The following is a 23385-nucleotide window of genomic DNA, read 5'->3' as shown; positions in this document are numbered from 1 at the left end:
GTACCACAGTTTTATTCTTTTTTTTTTTTCTTGAGATGGAGTCTTGCTCTGTGGCCCAGGCTGGAGTGCAGTGGCACAATCTCTGCTCACTGCAACCTCCGCTTCCTGGGTGCAAGTGATTTCTCTTGACTCTCCCTCCTGAGTAGCTGGGATTACAGGTATTTGCCACCAAGTCTGGCTAATTTTTCATATTCCTAGTAGAGACAGGGTTTCTCCATGTTAGCCAGGATCGTCTCAATCTCCTGACCTTGTGATCCACCTGATTTGGCCTCCTAAAGTGATGGGATTATAGGTATGAGCCACCGCACCTGGCCTCATATTTTTATTGTAGTGTGAGGCCTTCCTTGGTCTCTTCAGGCTGCTATAACAAATACCATAGGCTGAGTGGCTTATACACAGCAGAAATTTATTTCTCACATTTCTAGAGGCTGGGAAATTTGGCTGGGCACAGTGGCCCATGCCTGTAATTCCAGCACTTTGGGAGGCCAAATCGGGTGGTTCACCTGAGGTCGGGAGTTTGAGATCAGCCTGACCAACATGGAGAAACCCAGTGTCTACTGAAAATACAAAATTAGCCAGGTGTGGTGGCACATGCCTGTAATCCCAGCTGCTTGGGAGACTGAGGCAGGAGAATCACTTGAACTAAGGAGGCAGATGTTGCAGCGAGCCAAGATCGCACCATTGCACTCCAGCCTGGGTAACAACTACAAAACTTTGTCTTGATTTGATTGATAGATAGATAGATAGAAGCTGGGAAATTCAAGATCAAGGAACCCACAGATTCATTATGGTGAGGGCCTGCTTTCTAGTTCATAGAGAGTACCGTCTTGCTGTATCCTCATAAAGCAAAAGGATGAGGGATTATTTGGGGCCACATTTCTACGGATACTGTTCCCATTTATGAAGGCTCTGCCTTTATGACTTTATCACCTTCCAAACACCCCACCTCTAAATACCCTTACATTTGGGATTAGGTTTCAACATAGGAATTTTGATAGTAAGGCCTAAGCAGCTTGTATGGGAGAAAGGAGGAAAAGGTCATTAAATCTCGTTGAGGCCTGTAGGTGGAGGGACTGATGGAAGTGTAGACCAGGAAGGGGAGGGAGAAATCAGGAAGGCTTAATTTCCTTTCTTCCCCTTTTCCTTTTTATATTTAAAAAAAAAAAAAAAAAAAACCTTTCTTTTCTCTTACGCTTTGGTTTTGCATTTGCTTAGTACTTGCCATGAGGCAGGAAATGTGCTGTATGCTGGAAGATGAAAAGATAAATTAGGGAGCCCATGATCTGGCTGGAGAGACAGACATGTAATCTCCTCCTCTTCCCCCTCAAAAAAATGATAGGGCTGGGTGCAGTGGCTCACACCTGTAATCCCAGCACTTTGGGAGGCCGGGGTGGGTGGGTCACCTGAGGTCAGGAGTTTGAGACTAGCCTGACCAACATGGAGAAACCCTTTCTCTACTAAAAATACAAAATTAGCCAGGCGTGGTGGTGCATGCCTGTAATCCCAGCTACTGGGGAGGCTGAGTCAGGAGAATTGCTTGATCCTGAAGGCAGCGGAGGTTGCAGTGAGCCATTATCGTGCCATTGCACTCCAGCCTGGGCAAGAAGTACAAAACTTTGTCTCAAAAAAAAAAGGGAAAAAAAGAAGGCAATGAAACAGTTCTAGCAAAAAAAAAAAAAAAAAAAAAAAAAAAAAATTAAGGGCTTAAGGAATGTCTCACAGGTAAATGACAGCCTTGATGTGAATAGAAGTATTCATTATAGTACCATTTCTTGAATTGCTGTGTGCCAGGCACTGTGCTGTGAGCTTTTTCATACATCTAACTTTAATATCTCTCAGAACAGATCTATGAATTAATTAACTATATATAAGTAGATAATGTTATTCTCATTTTTTAGAGAAGGAAGGCATATGATTTGTTAAGTGACTTGCCTAAGTTCACATAGTCTGTAAAGTTCTGAATTGTATTGAAGTCTGACTCCAAAGTTCATTCTACTCAAAAAATGCCAGAGGAACTGTAATATATTGCTGGTAGAATTTTTTAAATGATTCAGTCAGTCTGGAAAACAGTTTGTTAGCTTTTCAAAAGGTTGCATAGAGAGATCAAATGACCCAGCAAGAGGAATGAAGATAAACGTTCACACAAAAACTTGTAAATGGATGTCAAAACAGCATTAGTCATAATATCCCAAAGTGAAACAAAATGTGTTATATCCATATACTGGAATATTATTTAGTCATAGAAAGGAATGAATTGGTACACACTTCAATGTGGATCAACTTTGCATACATTATGGTAGGTGAATGAACCCGATTACAAAGACCACATGTTTTATGATTTTGTTTATATGAAATGTCCAGAATGGGCACATACATAGACATTGAAGTAGTGGTTGTCAGTGGCTCAGGGAAGAGATAAATGTGGGTGGTGAAAATGTCCTAAAATTGTGATGATGATTGTACAGCTTTGTGAATACACTAAAAAAAAATTGAATTGTATACTTCAAATAATAGATGTAAATTGTATCTCATTAAGGTTGTCTAAAAACAAAACAAATCCGATTCTGACATAGAATTTTCTGCTCTACATATCTGGAAGTATCACTAAGCACTTACTGTAATAGTAAATAAGCAGATGATCCTCACAGTCTTTTGCCTTATGTTAGTTAACATCTTCCGAACATTAATAATATCTTAAAATGTCCTGTCTAATAGAGCCAGTAATAACAATGAAGTTTGTTCTCTTGTAAGTTCATGCAGAAAAAGCTAAAAGTTTAAAACATTGAGATTACATGAGTTAAGTAAAGCTGGGTTTTTCCAATTGGATGATGCTGGAATCTCTGGAGCAGACTCAGAATCCTCTTAGCACATTTATTTGCAGCCATGCTGTAAACCCTGGTATTCCAGTAGCAGTTGTAAGGCAGCTAGCCTGCCAGTGATGCTGTTAAGACCCAGAGAGATCAGATTCCAGAATTTAGCTGCTTCTGGGGCAAGTACTGGTTAAAGCTCAACATGTTTTAATGTCCTATATAAATTAAGATACCTAAAAATTAGTTTTGCTATCCTGAAAGGGACTTCCGAGTTCTGAAAGAACAGTAAATGGGAGAACCAAAAAATTAGACTTTACTGTGTGTCTCTTTTGGACGGTCATTGCAGTGACAATTACTTAAAAAGTACAGGCAAGATTCCTGGGGCTAGATTTTTAAAAAAGAAATCTACCTGTCACTGTTAGTATAGAATCAACAAAAACATAGCCTTTTTTTTTTTTTTTTTGGGAGGCAGAATCTCACTCTTGTTGCCCAGACTAGAGTGCAATGGCTGTCTTGGCTCACTGCAACCTCTACCTCCTGGGTTCAAGTGGTTATCCCACCCCAGCCTCCTGAGTAGCTGGGACTACAGTCGTGCACGACCAGGCCTGGCTAAGTTTTGTAGTGTTTGGTAGGGATGGGGTTTTATCATGTTGGCCAGGCTGGTCTCCAACTGCTCAACTCAAGTGATCAGCCTGCCTTGGCCTCCCAAAGTGCTGGGATTACAGGCGTGAACCACTGTGCCTGGCCACATATTAGGTATTCTGGATAAAACATTTTGAAAAGCATGCTGTAATGCCAACAAAGGGAAATGTAACTTCTGGATGGGCCTAGCCATTATAAAGGCCTTGTTACTACACACAAAGACTTGTTACAGGTTGAGTATCTCTTATTCAAAATGCTCAGGAACAGAAATATTTTGGATTTTGAATTTTTTCATATTTTGATATATTTGCATATATGTAGATAATACTTTGGGAATGGGATCCAAGTCTAAACATGAAACTGATTTATGTTTCATATATACCATACATAGCCTGAAGGTAATTTTATATACTATTTTAAATAGGCCGGGTGCAGTGGCTCACACCTATAATCCCAGCACCTTGGGAGGTTGAGGCAGGTGGATCACCTGAGGTCAGGAGTTCAAGACCAGCCTGACCAACATGGAGAAACCCTGTCTCTACTAAAAACAGAAATTAGCCAGATGTGGTGGCACATGCCTGTAATCCCAGCTACTCTGGAGACTGTGGCAGGAAAATTGATTGCACTTGGGAGGCAGAGGTTACAGTGAGCCAAGATCGTGCCATTGCACTCCAGCTGGGCAACAAGAGCGAAACTTCATCTCAAAACATATATATTTTAAATAATGTTGTGCATGAGACAAAGCTTTGACCGTGATCTGTTAGAGGAGGTCAGGTTTGGAATTTTATACTTGGTGGCAGCATGTCAGAACCAAAAAGTTCCAGAGTTTGGATTTTCAGATTAGAAATGCTCAACCCGTAAGGGTATTATCTGGTGATATTTTAAGTATGTTACATACTAACATGATAATTTGCTATGTGTGTTTACTGTGTTTTAGTTTCCTATTAGGAAAGGAGAAGTGGCAGGAAGTATAATCAGAAAGGTACAGAGTAGTCATAAAGTAGTAGACCAAGTAAAGACTTTGGATTTTTGAGTGAAAGAAGAAACCAAGGTTTTCAGAGGAGTGATGACATGATCTGTCTTAACCTTTAAAAGGATCATTCTTGAAATTATCCTTTTGAAGGTTATGAAAGGATACTTTTAAAGTATGTCATTCTCCACATACTTTGTGGAGTATCCTTAGTTCCTGGTCTCCTTAGTTCTACTCTTTCCCTGTGAACTTCACCTCATTCCCAATCTGTTCTCCACAAAGTATGTGGAGATTGACATACTTTAAATGTATCCTGGCTGGGCTCAGTTGCTCACACCTGTAATTCCAGCACTTTGGGAGGCCAAGGCGGGTGAATCAACTGAGGTCAGGAGTTCAAGACCAGCCTGGCCAACATGGCAAAACCCTGTCTCTACTGAAAATATAAAAATTAGCTGGGTGTGGTGGCAGCTGCCTGTAATCCCAGCTACTCTAAGAGGCAGAGGTTGTAGTGAGCTGAGATCATGCCTTTGAACTCCCAGCTTGGGCGACAGAGCAAGACTTACTTGGTCTTACTTTGAAAGCAGATGACTCAGTCTAGTAGAAAGAAGGGGAATTAGGGGTTTGAATAACGGAGTTGTAGTTTTAGACCTGCCACTCTCTAACTACTACTTTGTGTGGGTCAGCCTCTCTGTGTTTTGTTTTCTTCTGTTAAAATGCATGAATAATAATTCCCACTCTGTCTACTTATGAGTATTGTTGAAGATTAGATGAGATCATGGATGTAAAAGCATTTTTAATTGGTAAAGCAGTTTAAATGTAAGGAATTACTGCATCTTAACTTTTCCTCCCTTTTTCTTGTAGGTAGTGTTGGTGCTTCTTTTCAGTGCCAGTCCATCCATCACGACCACATTTGTCATGATGACAGTGACAAGGTGAGGTTTGTGTTGATGTCTACCATGGTGAAAATGCATGCCACCCTTAACGTTGCTGGATTCTCTTGTATAACTCTGGGCTTAGGGCAAGAAAAGTGTAATTTAGGGGACACAATGTTGAGATGCAGAGGACCTTGCTGGTTTGTGTGCCAAATTATTAGACTGCTCCAGAAAACCTAGAGATAATTCCTCAATCTGAGGTGGGTTGGACTTTTGATCAACACTCCGCTTTCCTACCTGTGCCTCTGTCCTTGTCCGTGGTGCTTCCTCTTCTGCACAGCTTGGATGGATTATCTTAATATATAAACATGTGTTTGAAAAGTTGATAGCTATCTTAGCAACACATGTTGGAAATATCTTGGACATTACATTTTAGTTCACTTTTGGCATTAATTGCATTAAATTATGTTTTCTTCTTATACTTTACCTTCAAAAAGATTTTTTGGCTCTGTTTACAAAGGCCAATTTAAAAGTTAGGAATTGTCAATTAAATCTCTCTGGTTCCTACACAAGAAGTCCACTTTGGACCTGATATCTATATATTTTAAATTCTGTCCAGGCTATTGGTGGTTGTTTCATTGTGTTGTTTTTTGCTTTTGTTCTTTTTATCTCTAAAGAAACCTGTTCTCTAGGGACTTTCCAATACTCATCAGTACCCTTGATGGCCCAGCCCTTGCAGTAAATATTTCTGTGGGCTTGGCGTTTGGAACATCTGGATGGACTTAAATTTAGTCTTTTTCACCATCAGTTTCCAGTGGCTTCCCTCCCATTTCCTGTGTGTTATATGCAGGAATTTATCACTCCCTTGGTAGTTTCCAGTGCAGACAGTTTTTTTTTCTGCTGTTTTGGTAAGATCCTCCTCTCTTGTTGTGTTGGAGCTAACTCAAGAAGCTGGTTGATCATTGAGATTTTCCAAATGGCTTACTTTGTTCTGTTTGTTGGTCTCTTTGTCTTTGTGAGCTTTGCTCAGATTGATTTCACTCTGTTTAGAGAGAGAGTGGTAGCTTATAGCATTCCAGAGTCTCCTTTATTATTGTACCAATCAAGAGGCATGAGTTTTACTTTTAACTTCTTTCAAAGGCAAGCCGCTGAAAGAGACTTCTAGAATATGCATATAGTTGGCTACATAAAATTTTGCATACCACAGATTTTAGAAATGAGCATTTGAAATTAAGAGTGATGATAGAGGGAGAAGGCAAAATCATTACAGGTTACTGTTACAAGTGATTGTCCTTCATAATTATGAAGGTGCTTTGGGGTTAAATTTTTTTTTTCTTTCGCTATGTGTATTATGCTACTATCCATTTGTTCCTTTATGGTATAGAAGCCAAACTGCTCTCCGGGTTGTCTCCAGACCTTGAATTCTAACGATTAGCTTTCTGTCTACCTTTGCTAGGTACGTCCTATCTCCCCTTAAATGTTTTTTTCCCCCTAATTTATTAATCTTTCTACAGCTGATTTTGTGCTTTAGAGACATGAGATTTTTTCCAGAAGTACAGGGGAAAAAAGGGAAGAGAAATTTAAGGGAGATTATTAAGGAACAGGAGATCAGCAAATGAAAGAACTATCTGAAACTACTCGCCTTTCTTCTTAAGTACCATGTATATACTGATTGTTTCCTAAGTGGAAAACTGGATTAGGGTCTCTTGACTATGTTATGTATTTAGAATTCACTCAACTCATTGAGTCAGCAAATAATACTTTGATTGGTAGCTATGTGTCTAGGCATTTAGGGAATATAGCCAGATACAAAACAGATAAAGATTCTAATATAGCATTTTATAGTAAGTGCAGTGGATAAAAGAAAAGTTACAGACAGGATCATCAGACATCATTCTGGGGAGGAGAGTGGGTGGATATCATATTTAAAAATAAGATATCTACATTTACAACAGCCCCCTGACTTCTTTCTATAACGTGTGGGTATTGGTTTTGCAAAAACTAAGGTGAACCTGTTGCCTGCTGCACATTAATCACTCTCCCTTCCCCACCTCCTCATATAGTCTCATTCAGAGTTAAAGGGATCATAGAGTGTGTTTAGGCCAACCTCCTTTTTATTTATTTATTTGTTTTTGAGATGGAGTTTCTCTCTTGTTGCCCAGGCTGGTGTGCAATGGTGCAATCTCAGCTCACCACAACCTCTGCCTCCTGTGTTCAAGCAATTCTCCTGCCTCAGTCTCCTGAGTAGCTGGGATTACAGGCATGTGTGACCACACCTGGCTAATTTTGTGTTTTTCGTAGAGATGGGGTTTCTCCATGTTGGTCAGGCTGTCTCAAACCCCTGACCTCAGGTGACCTGCCCACCTTGGCCTCCCAAAGTGCTGGGATTATAGGTGTGAGCCACCGCGCCCGGCCGCATCCTGCTTTTTAAAAAAAATTAACTTGGAAGCTGTGACCACCATGGGAGAAATTACTTGTTCAGGGGTAACCCTCAGTGCTAGGGCTAGCCCAGATCTTCTATATCAAATGCAAGTCATATAAAATACTTGCTTAGGTATTCTGAGCACATTGTCAAAACGTGTTGATTCTTTGCTTGTTGTCTTTCCTTACCTTTCAGACATGGTGTATTTCTCAGATTAGGGAAGAAAAGATGATTTTTCTTATAAATTTCCTCACTTTTAACTAAACCATGTGTGACTGGGGATGGAACCATGTTTAGGCAAGGAGTATGAGGCCAGTGTATTTGGACATCCCCTTTACAGCCTTAGAGTTGGTGGCCAGTCCCAAAGTCCTAGGCTTGATCTGTTGTTCTCCAGCTTAAAGTTTCTCTCCTGTTATGTATCAGTTTATAGTCTAGAGTGCTGGAATAATCTGATTTCAGCTCTAATGTTAATTATTAAATCGCCCTCCAGCATTATTTTTACGTTCGTTCAAAGGGCCATATTCCATAATTTCTAGGTAGCAAACATATTTGAGTAGCTACTACATACAGAGCAATGTTTTAGGTATTGGGGACACTGCATTGAACAAAATAGGCATAAGTCTTTGCTCTTATGGAGCTTGCTTTCTGTGAGTGGGAGAGGCAAGACAATAAAGATATTGTTAACTGATCACTTGTGTTGTGAAGAAAAAGTGGGGAAGCGGGTATAGAAGAACTGGGAGGATGTCCTCTTAACTGGGTAGTCACAACACCCTTTGAAGTAGGGACTGCTTTATTCCAGTTTTATCAGTGAGGAATCTGAGGCATAGATTCAATATTTACCCAAGATAACATAGACGTACACTGGATTTAACCCAAGCTGCCTAGCTTGAGTCTGTACTCTGCTCTCTGAAGAAAGCTATTTCCACTTTAACTTCACCCATTCAACTATGACATGCTCAGAGAAATTTATCTGCAAGTGGAAAAGGCCTTGGAGAGTCACAGTGGAACTGAATCATTGGCAACAGTCTTTGCTTGTAGTTTTTTTTTTTTTTTTTTTTTGCCCCCAGGCCTTTATTCTGATTAATGACTATCGGTTACTGCAGGCTTGTCTTCCAAATCATCCCTACCGTGTGTCAGGCTCAGAATTCTGTGCGTTTGTTTTTGTTTTTTGAGGCAGGGTCACACTTTGTCACCCAGGCTTAGGTACAGTGGCACAGTTTCGGCTCACTGCAACCTCTGCCCGCAGGTTCAAGGGATTTTCCCACCTCAGTCTTCCCAAGTAACTGGGAATACAGGCATGTGCCACCTGTATTCATGTTTCACCTAGATAACTGAAATGAGATAAAATGTTGAAGAGTTTGATAAGACTATTCCTTCAGTTGAGGTGAATTAATTGTAGCCTCGATTATATACTTTTTCAGAGTTCTCAATGCATTGCCAGGACAGATGGCCATTTGAGAAAGGAAAATAGGGGAGTTCCTCCTAAAGTGAGTGCATATGTGCGATTCAGAGCAGGAGTATTTTCTTGACTAAAAATCCGAAATCTGTAATGCTATCAAAGTGGCAACTTTCTGAGTGCAGATTTTACACTTAAAGGAAGTGCTCACTGGAAGATTTTGGATTTTCAGATTTGGGATGCTCAACCAGTATATAACACAAATATTCTAAAACCTGAAAAAAAATCCAAATTCCCAAACACTTCTGGTCCCAATCATTTTAGATAAGGGGTATTGAACCTGTAGAACCTGTAGTACATTTTCCATCTTCCCTGAAGGCAGTATGCATGGGATTACTTATATACAAGCTAGATTGGTGCTTTTTTTTCCAAGACAAATGAACGAAGCCTACTATAAGGAATTCTTGTCAAGAAAAGACTCCTGCTCTGAATCGCACATAAGCCAAGGTAGGCTTCCCAGAGTGCTGGGATTACAGGCATGAGCCATCGTGCCTGGCCCTGTTTTTAATTTTTAAAATCACACACTGATTGTGGGTCAGGCTCAGTGGCTCAGGCCTGTAATCCCAGCACTTTGGGAGGCCAAAGCGATTGGATCATGAGCTCAAGAGTTTGAGACCAGCTGACCAGCCTGGGCAACATGGTAAAACCCTGTGTGTACAAAAAGTACAAAAATTAGCCTAGTGGTACACACCTGGACTCCTAGCTACTCATGATGCTGAGGTGGGAGGATTATTTGAGGTTGCACTGAGATCAAGCCACTGCACTCCAGCTTGGGTGATGGAGTGAGACCCTGTCTCAAAAAAAATTATTTAAATACATATTTATTGCAAAAAGAAACACAACACTCTATTCAGTTTCTCTCCTGAGGAATAACAACTGGAATTTCAGTATTAACAGATTTTTTTCTTACCATATTTCTAGGAAATGTTTTTCATTCTTGTAAAATCAAGTTCCTTGATTATACCTTGGTAGAAAAAGATAGTCTAGCTTAAGATAGGAACTAGATTAGTAAAAATTAAGCAGTGTTTATCCATTTAACAAAGTGGTAGAAGTGGCCAGGGGTGGTGGCTCATGCTTGTAATCCCAGCAGTTTGGGAGGCTGAGACAGGCGGATCACTTGAGGCCAGGAGTTCAAGACCAGCCTAGCCAACCTAAGAGGTGAAAAACCTCTTCAAGGAAAACTACAAAACACTGCTGAAAGAAATCATAGATGACACAAAGAAATGGAAACACGTGCTTCTCATTATTTCTTGCCCCCTTGATCCTAGCAACCATTGATCTTTCTGTATATGAATTTGCCTGTTCTGTACATTTCATAAAATGGAATCTCAAAATATAGCCTTCGGTGTCTGGCTTCTCTCACTGAGCATGATTGTGTTAGTCTATTCTTGTATTGCTATAAAGAAATACCTGAGGCTGGGAAATTTTATAAATAAGTTTAATTGGCTTGCAGTTCTGCACACTTTACACAAAGCATGGTGCCACATCGGTTTCTGGTGAGGCCATAGGCAGCTTACAATTATGGTAGAAGGCAAAGGGAAATGAGGTGATGTCACATGGTGATAGAGGGAAAGAGAGTTGTGGGGAGATGCCATGCTTTTTGTTTGTTTGTTTTGTTTTTGAGATGGAGTCTTGTTTTGTCCCTGAAGCTGCAGTGCAGTGGCGCAATCTTGGCCCACTGCAACCTCTGCTTCCTGGGTTTAAGTGATTCTCCTGCTTCGGTTTCCCTAGTAGCTGGGATTACTGATATCCACCACCAGGACTGGCTAATTTTTTTTTTTTTTTTTTTTTTTTTTAAGACAGAGTTTCGCTCTTGTTGTCTAGGTTGGAGTGTAATGGTGTGATCTCAGTCTTCTGTCTCAGCCTCCTGAGTAGCTGGTACTACAGGCATGCGTCACCACACCCAGCTAATTTTGTAATTTTAGTAGAGAAGAGTTTCTCCATGTTGGTCAGGCTGGTTTTGAACTCCCAACCTCAGGTTGATCCACCCACCCTGCCCTCCCAAAGTACTGGGATGACAGGTGTGAGCCACCACGCCCAGCCCTGATTTTTGTATTTTTAGCAGAGACGAGGTGTCATCATGTTGGTCAGGCTGGTCTCGAACTCCTGATTCAGGTGATCCACCTGCCTTGGCCTCCCAAAGTGCTGGGATTACAGCCACTAGCCACCACGCCCAGTCGTTGGCATTCTCTTTTAAACAACCAGGTCTTTCCTGGACTACCAGAGCGAGAGCTTGCCCTTCATCAAGGGGATGGTGCTAAACCATTCATAAGAGATCTATCCCCAAGATCCAGATACGAGGCCCCATCTCCAACACTGGGGATGACAATACAACATGAGGTTTGTAGAGGACAAATACCCAAACCACATCACATGATCATTTTAAGGTTCATGTTGTGCAAGTAATTGGGTAGTAAGCTGCTCTCTATTAGGTGTTAAAGATGCCCTTTAAGAACATGACACTTAGGCAAAGATCTGAATGATAGGAAGTAACAATTCAGGTGAAAATCATGGCGATGGAAAGAACATTTCAGGAAAATAATACAGCTGGTGCAAAATCCCTAAAGCCAGAAAGATGAGGGAAACAGAAGGCTGATAATTGCAAGCAATGTGGATGTGGAGTGGGAATGATACGAGATGAGGTTGGAGAGGTGGGCATGGGCCAGCTCATGTAGTTCTTTTTAAGCCAGGGAATGTATAGCTTTCATTCTGCTTTTTTGAGAAGCCAGTGGAGGGTTTTAAGCAAAGGAGTGGCATAATACAACTTTTCTTTTTCTTTTAATATATATATATATTTAAAGATAGAGTTTCACCTTATTGGTCAGGCTGGTCTCAAACTCCTGACCTCAGGTGATCCACCCGCCTCAGCCTCCCAAAGTGCTGGGATTACAGGCATGAGCCACCACGCCCGGCAATACAACATATTTTTAAAAGACCAGGTTGGTACTTTGTCTCTCTGAATTTGGCTGCTGTAGGTATCTCATAAAAGTAGAATCATACACTATTTGTCTTTTTGTAACTGGCTTATTTCAGTCAACAGGTCCTCAAGGTTTATCCATGTTGTAACATATGCTAGAATTTCCTTTCTTTATAAGACTGAATAATAAAGAAAAGCTGGGTGTGGTGGCTCACACTTGTAATCCCAGCATTTTGGGAGGCTGACACGGGTGGTTCACTTGAAGTCAAGAGTTCGAGACCAGCCTAGCTAACATGGCGAAACCGTCTCCACTAAAAAATACAAAAATTAGTCCAGTGTGGTGGCAGGCACCTGTAGTCCCAGCTACTTAGGAAGCTGAGGCAGGAGAATCACTTGAACCTGGGTGGCAGAGATTGTAGTGACCCAAGATTACGCCATTGCATTCCAGCCTGGGTGATGGCACAAGACTCCTTCCCAAAAAGAAAAATTCGTTGTAATATACATCATATTTTGTTCATTCATCTATTGATAGACACTTGGGGTTGCTTCTACCTTTTTGCTATTGTGAATAATGTTGCTGTGAACATGGGTGTACAAGTATCTCTTCAAAGACTCTGCTTTCAGTTCTTTTTGGTATATACATCCAGAAGTGAAATTGCTAGATCATATGGTAATTCAGTTTTTTATTTTGTGAGGAACTGTCATACTGTTTTTCATAGCAGCTGTACCACTTTACATTGCCACCAACAATGCATAAAGATTCCAGTTTCTCCTCACCAACACTTGTTATTTTCTTTCTTTTTTTTTTTTTTAAATATAGTAACCTAATGAGTGTGAGATGGTGGTTTTGAGTTATACTTCCCTTCCCTTTGCTATTTTTTAATCAGGTTATTGTCCCCCCCTCCCCCGTTCAGTTCTAGGAGTTATATATTCTGGATATTAACCCTTTATATTAGACATGATTTACATATATTTTCACCTATTACATAAATTGCTTTTTTTGACTTTAAAAACTTTTTTACTGTAGTAAAATACACATAACATAAAATGTACCATCTTAACCATTTAAGTGTACAGTTAATTAGCATTAAGTACATATAGTACCTTCACCTTTTTGTGCAGCCACCACCGCTATCCATCCCCAGAACTTTTTTTTCCGTCTTCCTAAACTGAAACTCTACCCATAATAAGTCCTCATTGCCCCCTCCTCCAGCCCCTGGGAAACACCATTCTACTCCTAGACTACTTTCAGACCCAGTTTCTTCCTTTACTTAATAAAAGAGAGGGTCCATTGCTGACTAATGGGATTGTTTTTATATGTGGAGGCCTTCTTGGAAACGTGATTGAGTTTAATTGTAGAGAATAGTAATAGAAAATGGGATTGTAGAAAGAAAAGAGATGGAGACAAAAACTGGTTGGGGGTTTTCACACGGGATATTTTATCTACAGACCTTAGCATTCCTGCCTCGGATCTGTCTGATTCTTTTGCATCAAGAAGTTGATCTTGCCAGCCATTTCCATGTTGTAGATCTGCCAGCAGGTTTCATAGCTTTCCCTTTGTTCCTGATGGCATGGATTCTCATAGCACAGAAATTAGCCAGGATAGTGGTGGGCGCCTGTAATCCTAGCTGCATGGAAGGCTAAGGCAGGAGAATCGCTTGAACCCAGGAGGCAGAGGTTGCAGGGAGCCGAGATCATGCCACAGCGCTCCAGCCTGGGCGACAGGGCAAAGACTCTGTCTCAAAATTTAGAAATAATAATAATTTGAGGAACAAATCTATTGACATGTTATTTTGTAGTGTTTCATTGCCTTTAGGTTTAGGAAATCTGTCTCCATTCACCTGCTTACCTGTATTTTCTAAAAGCTTTGTTAATTTTATATTATCCTTTCTTATCTATCTGAAATTGATTAGTATATGATTATGTGGCCCACTGTGTTTTTCAGTGGATTCTCACTTTGCTTTATTGTGAAATATCTGATTAGAGATACCACATAATGATAGATACTTTTGAGATTATTATCATTAGATATTACTTTGTTGGCCTTTAAACAAAGTAATTAAATGTCAAAGTAATTTAATTACTTTAAACAAAGTAATTAAAATGTCATTATCTGCTAAGTTTATTTTGTTTTATTTACAAGACACTATTGCAACAGGTTATAAGCAAGCCAGGGCACGATAAATAAGCTTCCTGTGAAAGCTTAAATTTTATATTTACAAAGAGTTGTCCTGCCTTTTAAAATTTATTATTTATTTAATATTATGATTTGTTTTGTAGTACAAATTAGAAATCTGCCCACATATTTTCTTCTTTTCCTTAGATAATATCTGGAAGGCCATAGTATGTGGCACGGGCAGGAGGTTGCAGGGTTTGTGGAGATGTGTCCTGTATCACATATGTCTTTGCAAAACTACTCATGTTAGGCAGGATTCTAAAACTATCAGTGGGAACACTGGCAGTTTTAGTGAGCTGGTCACATATCATGATTGCAGGATGTTAGACTTCTATAGCAGGGTGTGTCCTCTAGAGCAAGTTATTGACTGTGCGGGTAATTGAGCTCCACCAGAATTCCCTAGAGAAAAGTGTTTTCCTCGTTGAACATAATGGAAATAATAAGACGTTCAGGCAGTCTGGTCTGCAACATTTAAATGTTTTTTGCATCTCAAACTTTAAGACTGATTCCCATGTCTGTTCTCATGGACTTCTCTTCTTTGTCCTTCCCAGAACTAAAGTAGTTAGCTGTCTATGCTTCTCTTTCTCCCCCTCCTCCTCCCTGTCCTGTCCTGCTCCTCTTGACATTCTTACTCTGTCCCCCTGGCTATAGTACAGTGGTGTGATCTTGGCTCACTACAACCTCTCTGCCTCCCAGGTTCAATCAGTTCTCCTGCTTTAGCCTCGCAAGTAGCTGGGTTTGCCCCACCGTTCACCACCACACCTGGCTAATTTTTGTATTTTTAGTAGAGACAGGGTTTCACCATGTTGGCCAGGCTGGTCTCCAACTCCTGACCTCAATTGATCTGCTCCCCTCTGCCTCCCAAAAGTGCTGGGATTACAGGGGTGAGCCACCACACCTAACTATGTGCTTATCCCATCATTTGTTTCCTTGAAGCACTTATGTAAGTATAACTTTACATCCTTATTTCACTAGCTTTTGGGATCACATTTTCCATTAATGTCCAATTCTTAACAATTTGAGCCCTTGCTCTTCTTAACTGCAGTTGAACAGTTTGTCTGGCTTTCCTCTCCAGGTATTTCAGTATTTCTGGGATTTCCTAGGTAAACTGCTTATCCCTCCAGCCAGTTCTTTGACCCATGGCCCATTGGTCACCAGCTGTACAAAGCTGTTCTCGCTGGTGTCGATTTGGCTCAAGTTTAGGCCCAGTTCCTAGGCTATTGTATTTAGTAAGACCATAGTTTGGGCCTTGTTCCTAGGCTATTAATATTTAATAAAGGATTTCACAGAAGGGCATTAGAACAGAGAGAACTTAAAGCTGCATATGAAATATGGCTGCACTGAAAGTATACTGGTCCAAGTGCTGCTTCAGGGCTTCTCTCTCCCTGATGCTTGGCTTACTGCTGTCCATATGGCCAGCCTATATCTTTCCTCAGGGAGTACCCTGAAAACTGCTGATTCCCCTCCAGGGTCAACTCTAAACTACAATCAGTTAGCTTTGCTTTGAATAAAAATTGCCAGCCTTGGCAACGTGGCAAAACTCTGTCTCTAAAAAAAAAAAAATACAAATGTTAGTCTGTCGTGGTGGCATATGCCTGTAAGTCCCAGCTAGTCGGTCCTGACGTGGGAGGATCACTTGAGCCGCAGGAGTTCAGGGCTGCAGTGAGCCGTGATCCTGACACTGCACTCCAACCAGGGCAACAGAGTGAGACCCTGCTTCAAAAAATAATAATAATAAAAAAATTGATGCTGCCTTTTAGGAGGCAGTATAGGTAGTATATCTTGAAAAATTAAGACAAGTCACATACTGTTTGAACCAGCAATTCTACTTCTAGAATTGTACTTTTATGGATGCATTTTCAAATGCGTGCCAAACAAGAATACTCATAATATCTTTGTGATAGCAAAACTCTGAGAACAAAATGTAATACAGGATTAAAAAATAGATGGTTCCTTCCTAACAAAAGAGATTGGCTTTGTTGAAAAGAAGAACCTAGATCTGTATATGGCAAACTTTTGGTGCTCTGAGTCTCCACTGGATTTGGTAAGCACTGTTATGTAGTACCAGAATATGATTGCCCCTGAGATGAACCTTTTGAAGCAACTACAGTCGAACTCAAGGTGCTGTCTGTTCCCTGGAACAGAATGAGCAAGAGCTTGGCTTCAGAGTATAGATTCCAGCAGGCCATACAGTGGACACCTCTTGCCTCCCAGTCAGCCCCTGCCTGTTTACCCTGTTCTAGAGGTTGCATATGCTGTGACGTGCAGTGCATGCTTTATCTGTGCCCTTGGCTCTCCACTTCTGATTGGTATGGGTCTCTCTCTATTTTTCTGTTTCTGACTTGGCTGTCCTAGGCACTTAGGTTTCTTCATTTTTCCCTTGAACTTCTTCCTGGCCAATGGCTTTTCACTGTCCGCCTGCTTTAGCCCCTTCACACCTTCACTGCCATGAGCTTTTCCTCTGCCATCCCAGCTACCCATGGTTTAGTCCAAGTCATCTCCCAGCTGCACTGTGGAAACAGCCACCTGACCAACTCTTCCACCCCAAAGCTCGGTAAGTGGCTCTGTATGGGAGGCTTCCAGTGGACTTGGATTTGGGTGAGCCTTTGCTTCCCTCTTGTGGTCTCTAGCTGCTATAGCCGGCAGCTGCTGCTAATTAACCTTTTCTACCTGACAGGCGCTAAGCTGATTGTTGCAGTAGTAGATCAAGTTTTAGCATGCTTGTAGATACTGTGTAGTCTAAATGCTGTTCAGCCAATATACATTTTCCCCCAGTGCAGCCTTATCTTATTCAGTCCTTTTAGCTGGTTTTGGAGGAAGAAAGAAAACTTAGGGATGACAGCAAAGCTAGCTTCAGGGAAAATTTTGAAATTTATTTTTTTGCATCCCTTTTCTTCTCTTTTCACTGCCCTTTGTTCCTGTGCTTCATTTCTCCTTGGGAATTTACCTAGTGAGAAACACAGAATCAACCACTGCTGTGAAATATTTACATATCATTAATTGAACTATTTATTAAGCACATGGTATGTGCTTAACCCCTTGCCAGATTTGGTGAGACTTAGTCCTTGGCTTCAAGAGGTTTACTATTTATTGGGCAGAAGTATCAAGTAAATACAAAGTTGGAAGGCACAATGATCAATGTTATTTTAGAATACACAGGAGAGGCCACTAACTCAGCAATAGAGATTGAGGTTGTTGGAGTGAGATTACAGTTGAGATACTTGGCAGTGGGTGTGATGGCAGAACAGTCCTGACAGTGTTAACCAATGGGAATAGGTCCAGAACTTCCAGCAGGTAAGCCATTCTGTACCCAGCACCTCCTTTGGCATTTCCCTTACATGGGAATGGTTCTTCAGCATTTGGACAAGTGGTTCTTTATCTGGCCCTATGGACAACTTGAATCATGCCTTTCAATGCCTTAAAATAGGAGACGATCCTCTTTCCATTTTTGTGTATTTTCTGTTATCTGTTATTCCCCCAACATCAGTGTCAGTGATATACAAACAAAGCAGAACTGAGACTTGAGGAGCTTGCAGTTTAATAGGAGGAAACAGATATTTGATAAATGCTGTAAGGCGTTATAATAAAAGTTTGTAGAATTTGGATAAGAAGGATAGCCTGTAACCCCACAGTCATCTTTTTTGTAAAAGGATCCTTCAGATAATCATTATTTAGATATTTCTTGAAGTCTAGAAAGGCAAAACTGGTCACAAAAATAAAGTGTGTATTTGCCATTTGACAGACTGTTAACTAGCACTTGAAATTTTTGTATGATTATTGTTTATGCAATGTGCTTTAAAATGTATTTCTAGCCATGGCACCCTTCAAGTTAACAAGATTGGGAGATGGTTTTCTAGAAGCAGATAGTGAATTTCAGAATGAGATCTTTCTTACATATATATCCTAAAATTAGCCACCACGCCTGGCTGATTTTTTGTGGTTTTAGTAGAGATGGGGTTACAGTTATTTTGCCTTAGTAAGAAATAAAGAGAAAACAGGACATCTAAGGAAATTTAACTCCAGTTAGCTAACCAGCAAATTTTCCCAAACATTTAATGAAGGTGTAACACCAGTCTTAAAGAAACACTTCTAGAGAACAGAAAGCGAACCAGTACTCCCTGATTCATTTTCCGAAGCTAGCATAAGTCTTTGTAACAAAACTTGACAGGGACATTACAGAAATGGAAAATTATAGCTAATCTCAATTAAAACACAGATGCAAAAATTCTAAATAAACCAACCAATTAGAGCAATATAGTAAGCCTAAAATGGGTTCATTAGGGGTGTAAATTTGGTTTAACATCCCCAAACCAATCAAATTCACATTAACAGAAAAGTCATATGGTTAACCTTTAGATACAGAAGTTTTTCATAAAATCAAACATCTATTTTTGAAGTTCTTTTTTTTTTTTTTTTTAAAAAGAGAGTCCACTCTGTTGCCCAGGATGGAATGCAATGGCATCATCTTGGCTCACTGCAACCTCCGCCTCCTGGGTTCAAACGATTATGCTGCCTCAGCCTCTGTAGTACCTAGGAGTATAGGCACGTGCCACCACGCCTGGCTAATTTTTTGTAGTTTTAGTAGAGGTGGGGTTTCACCATGTTGGCCAGGCTGGCCTCCTGACCTCAGGTGATCTGCCCACCTTGGCCTCCCAAAGTGTTGGGATTACAGGAATGAGCCACTGTGCCTGGCTCATGTATGATGAATTTCTAACATATTTGAAATAGTAGAGAACTCCTTTAATTTGCTAAAAGGGTCTTTTAAAAAAAAACCTGTAAACACCATACTTAAATGTTGACAGTTTTTCAGTTGAGGTTTGGAATAAAATAAAACTGTCTGGTTAGCACTGTACCAGAGGCCCTTGCCAGTGCAGTAAGACCAAAAAAAAAAAGAGTATATGTTGGAAAGAAAGAAATGGAACAGTCATTATTTTCTTCCAAATAGACAAGGATATAAAACAGGATTGTATGTGTAGAAAATTTAAAAGAACTGAGATGATATAAACGATTAGAATTAATAATTGAATTATATTAAAAACCTAGAATAAACCTAAGAACTAAATTTGCAAGACCTTTACTGAAAACTGTGAAATATTATTGAAAGAACTGAAGTCTCAAGTAAGTAGCTTATAGATCGCTATCTTTACAATATTGAATCTTCCAATATCCGTTAACTCATTTCTAGGTCTAATGCAGCCCCAAGAAAATCCTAGCAATTTCACCTTTTTCCTTGTCTTTTCTTTCCTTTTTTTGAAATAATCTGATTCTAAAATTCCTGTGGAAATTCAAAAAGCCAAAAATAATCTACTCTGAAGGACGACTTACTGTAATGGATAAAAGGAAGTCTTATAAAGCTGCAGTAATTACCATGGTGTGGATCAGCATAGGGATAAAGAGAGCAGTGCAACAGACTGCTGAACCCAGAAACAAAGTCATGCATATGGGGTCACAGGTTTTAAACAAAAGAGCAGTTGGCAATAGTCTTTTCCAGTATATGATGCTCTGTTCTCTGTCAAGTAGATGTCCATATGGGGAGGGAGCACTTGATTCCCACCTCACCGACACAAAAAAGTCAATTCCAGGTGATGTGTAGATCTAATTGAAAAGGGAAAATAATAAAAATTCTGAGAAAATAATATAGGTAAATGTCTTTATGACCCAAGTGTAGGGAAATATTTTTTAAACAGGAGAATAACAGCAACTAGAAACACAAACCTGAAACCATTAATTATAGTTAAAGATTTAAAGATGGGAGAGATTAATGGTGTGTTTGTTTGTTCTGTTAGGAATAATCCAACAAAGAGGAAAAACATGATGGTATAAAAGAAAGAGAATTTGTAGAGTCACATTCTTTAAAAGGTGAAAAGTGGGTGAGATTTAGCATTGAAGGATAGGCTGAATTTATTCACTAGGTAGTCAGTTCTAAAATCCTATGCAGTTTTTGTATAGTGGCTGCTGTTATTTCCATGTATTACAATGGCAAACACCAGAGTAAACAATCTCATTGAATAACTACCAGAACCATCTGAAGGAACTTCAGCATTTTCCTATTTGGTAAGCAATGTTTTGATATATTTTTATTTTAAAAATTGAAGAGACTCAACTTGGGTACCTCTGGAATAACGGTTTTTAGTAGTCACTCACAATTTTCACTTTTGTCAAGAAAACCAGTTTTTTAAAGGACAGCCTCAGAGTCAGAATTCTCAAAAAGCTCTTGCCAAAAGCACCTTCTTTTCTTATAAATGCTGTACTGTCCCTTAGCCCTGTGTGGCTTTAAAAAGTGATCCTGGACAATTCTTTAGTCAGACTAGCCACATTTCAAGTGCTCAGTAGCCAGATGTCACTAGCTAGTGGCTGCCTTTTTGACGGGAAGGATGGGGGAAGATGTAGAATGTTTGCACCATTGCAGAAAGTTTTATTAAGACAGTTCTACAATGGGACTTTTCACCTTTGCAGACAGTCACCAAATAAAATTTTAGCTGGACTGTAGTTAAGTGACTGCTCTGGTATAACTTTAACCCTGCCACACATCAGGTTGTCAAAGGTGACCAACCACCTTAAAAGCCTGCCTATTCTTTGGGTGTTTACTAGCATGGCTTAAGATTTTCTCGTTAAGAAATAAATTAGAGGCTGTGCATAGTAGCTCACATCTGTAATCCCAGCATTTCGGGAGGCCAGTGTGGGAGGATTGCTTAAACCCAGGCGTTAAAGACCAACCTGAGCAACATAGTGTGACCTGTCTCTACTGAAAATTAAAAATTCAGCCTTGATTGCTTGAGCCCAGGAGTTCGAGACTTCAGTGAGATGTGATCCAGCCATTGCACTCCAACCTGGGTGACAGAGCACTTTGTCTCACAAAAAAAAAAAAAAAAAAAAAAAAAAAAGTTGTGGTACAGATTTCAAACTATCTAGCCTCGAGTTGTGACAACATTGTTATAGCTAGACAGACTTACTAGGTTAAGCCCTAAGAGCCCAATTAGTGAAGATTGGTAACCATTTGAGAGGTTTCAGGAAGTTTGCCTCACAAAAGGTTGGCTGAAGCTCAGAGGGATTTGCTGAAGCTTATAGGTGAGGAATGCTGGAGGACTGTAATGGATTTTTGCTGCCGAATTCAGCACTTGAGGAATCTGCCTCTTACAGTTAGACAGTTCCCAAATGGTAACTTCCATTTCCTTTCCTGATGTTCTTCTCCCCTTTCCTCTCTTCACATAGTCTGTATCCAAGCTTGGAGGAAAAGCTGCTTCAGGGTGGTCTGGTTATGTAGGGAAGCTTTTTTTTTTTTTTTTTTTAAAAAAAGCTGTAATGTGAGGTGAATTCACAGTATATTGGGATTTGTGAGGGATCCACAGGATAGAAATAGGTTAAGTTGGATATACTTAAAGGTATGGTTGATACTTTACCAAAACAAAAGTTTAGATGTGATCATCTCCAAACTGGCTGCTCCGGGAGAGAGCCAGCTGGTTAACTGGGTTACATAATGGGAGTATGGATCTGGGCGGATATGTTCACAGGGGCCTGATAACGCATTCCAGCTTCTCTTTGTTTGTCCTGATATTACAAAAGCCGGTGATATTATTGCTGGAACTTTGATTCAGCAGTTGCTAAACACCTACTGTTGTGTTTCTGGCACTAGGCTTGGGCCTTGGATTTACACAGTCCCAAGAGTCTGGGTGCTCAGTCTGATATGGGAGACAATGTACACAAATAACCTATAGTGTTGTTCATAAAGAGAATGTACAAGGTCCAGAAAGAAGGTCCTGAAACATCATTTTCTTCTGATTTCCCCCATTTTCTACAGGATGCAGCCCGAGGCCCAGAGAATGAAGGAGACACTGGTTTAAGTAATGCCAAAAGAACTAGAACCTGAGTTTTCTGTTGACTGGTCCTTAATAATTTCACTCTACCACCCTAAAATAATCTAATTTCTATCTTGTGGGAAACATCTAATTTCTGTCTGCTTTAAAAAGCCCACTACTTCCATGATGTCCCGTTGACGGCCCTCTCTCTGTTTAACTGATACCACTTTACTATTTTTTTCTTTGTATGTATGATGCTTTTATGGAAGTTTTTACTTCCTCTCTTGTATCGTGATTATCAGGACAGGAGCCAAGCCGGCTTCAATCTTTGTCCTTATTTCCCCTCCCCAGCGAGGTATGAACAACTGTCAGGCTTAACGAAGCCTCGGACAAGGTGGGTTCAAACCTGTTTTCTTGCTCCATTGAGAGACACCCGTCTACTGCAATAAAAATTCCTACTTTTCGGGCCACGTGAATACACTTCTGTAACAACTACGTGAGGTTAGTTACTGTTTGATTGCAGAGTTTTGTAGGTAAGAGGCACGGAACAGTAGGAACAATTTACCAAGAGAAGACCTGTACGTTTTGGGGAACTGGGGCCCTGTTGTCCTCTGGGCAGCGGGGGGCGGGGTGCGCAGTGGCGCTGCGCGCCTAGCTCTGTTGCCGGAACTAGTCCGAGTCTTGCGCCGGGACGCGCCCCGCCCCTTCCCCCGCCCCACCCCCGTGGCGTGGAAACAAAGGGGGCTTGGCGCGCGATGCCGGGCCTAGAGGCAAGGGGCGGAGTGCTCCGGCGGTCAGGCGCGGTGGGCTTGCTAGGTTTGTGCTGGCGAGGAGACTGGGCGGGACGGGCGACCCGGACCCACGAAGTTGGAGGGCCGCGCTTCTCCCGGCCTAGCGGCGAGGGGTGTCGCCTGCGCGCGCAGCGGAGGCCAGTGCGCCGGCGCGCAGCGAGCTGTGGTCTGTGAAGGCAGAGGCGGGGTGCGGCGGGGCGGGGCTCCTAGTGCGGTGTTGCGGGACGGGCCCGAGACCCGGGCGGTGGGGACGCGGGGGCTGTGAGGATGGAGCCTCCGAGGCGTTAGTCGACTCTGTCATCTCTGGGCGTGCAGCCGTCGTTTCCTGGCGCGGCCCGTGTGATGGTGCCGGGAGGAAGGAAGCGCCGTGACAGCGCCTTAGTCGGAGCCGGGGTTCCGGGGGTGAGGAGGCCCGCGGACGGCGGATCTGGCGAGCTGGCTGCGGGCTGGGCGAGCAGTCACAATAGGAGGCGGCGGCCCAGCGAGGAGCCGCGGGAGCTGCCCTGCAGGGCGGAGCCTCCCCTCTCAGGTAC

General features: G+C 41.2%; 2 protein-coding genes across 26 annotated transcripts in view; one reads left to right on the top strand and one right to left on the bottom strand.

Annotated features, from left to right (window-relative positions):
* Nucleotides 1–23385, top strand: part of RNF38 (ring finger protein 38) — a 147158-nt gene that overhangs the window by 56849 nt on the left and 66924 nt on the right. For 14 of the 25 annotated variants that reach the window (XM_078372233.1, XM_078372172.1, XM_008999411.5 and 11 more), the window contains exon 2: nt 5284–5354. In XM_078372233.1, the coding sequence (XP_078228359.1) occupies nt 5338–5354 (17 nt within the window). In that variant the 5' untranslated portion in view covers nt 5284–5337. Of the gene's footprint in view, nt 1–5283; nt 5355–22773; nt 22878–22992; nt 23019–23051; nt 23382–23385 lie in introns of those variants that run through there. The other 11 variants (XM_035252047.3, XM_035252051.3, XM_078372206.1 and 8 more) reach the window with 3 other exon arrangements.
* On the bottom strand, nt 17039–23153 carry LOC144579763 (uncharacterized). The gene is made up of 4 exons (XM_078353451.1): nt 23127–23153; nt 22627–23058; nt 19633–19860; nt 17039–17212 (listed from the first exon to the last, which is right to left on the bottom strand). The coding sequence occupies exons 1-4, from the start codon at nt 23151–23153 to the stop codon at nt 17168–17170; spliced, it is 732 nt and encodes a 243-aa protein (XP_078209577.1). The 3' UTR covers nt 17039–17167.

Source organism: Callithrix jacchus, chromosome 1 (assembly GCF_049354715.1).
Source record: "Callithrix jacchus isolate 240 chromosome 1, calJac240_pri, whole genome shotgun sequence".
In the NCBI taxonomy this organism is placed as follows: Eukaryota; Metazoa; Chordata; class Mammalia; order Primates; family Cebidae; genus Callithrix; species Callithrix jacchus.
The sequence above is the reverse complement of the archived record's forward strand: the minus strand, read 5'-3'. Positions and strand labels throughout refer to the sequence as shown.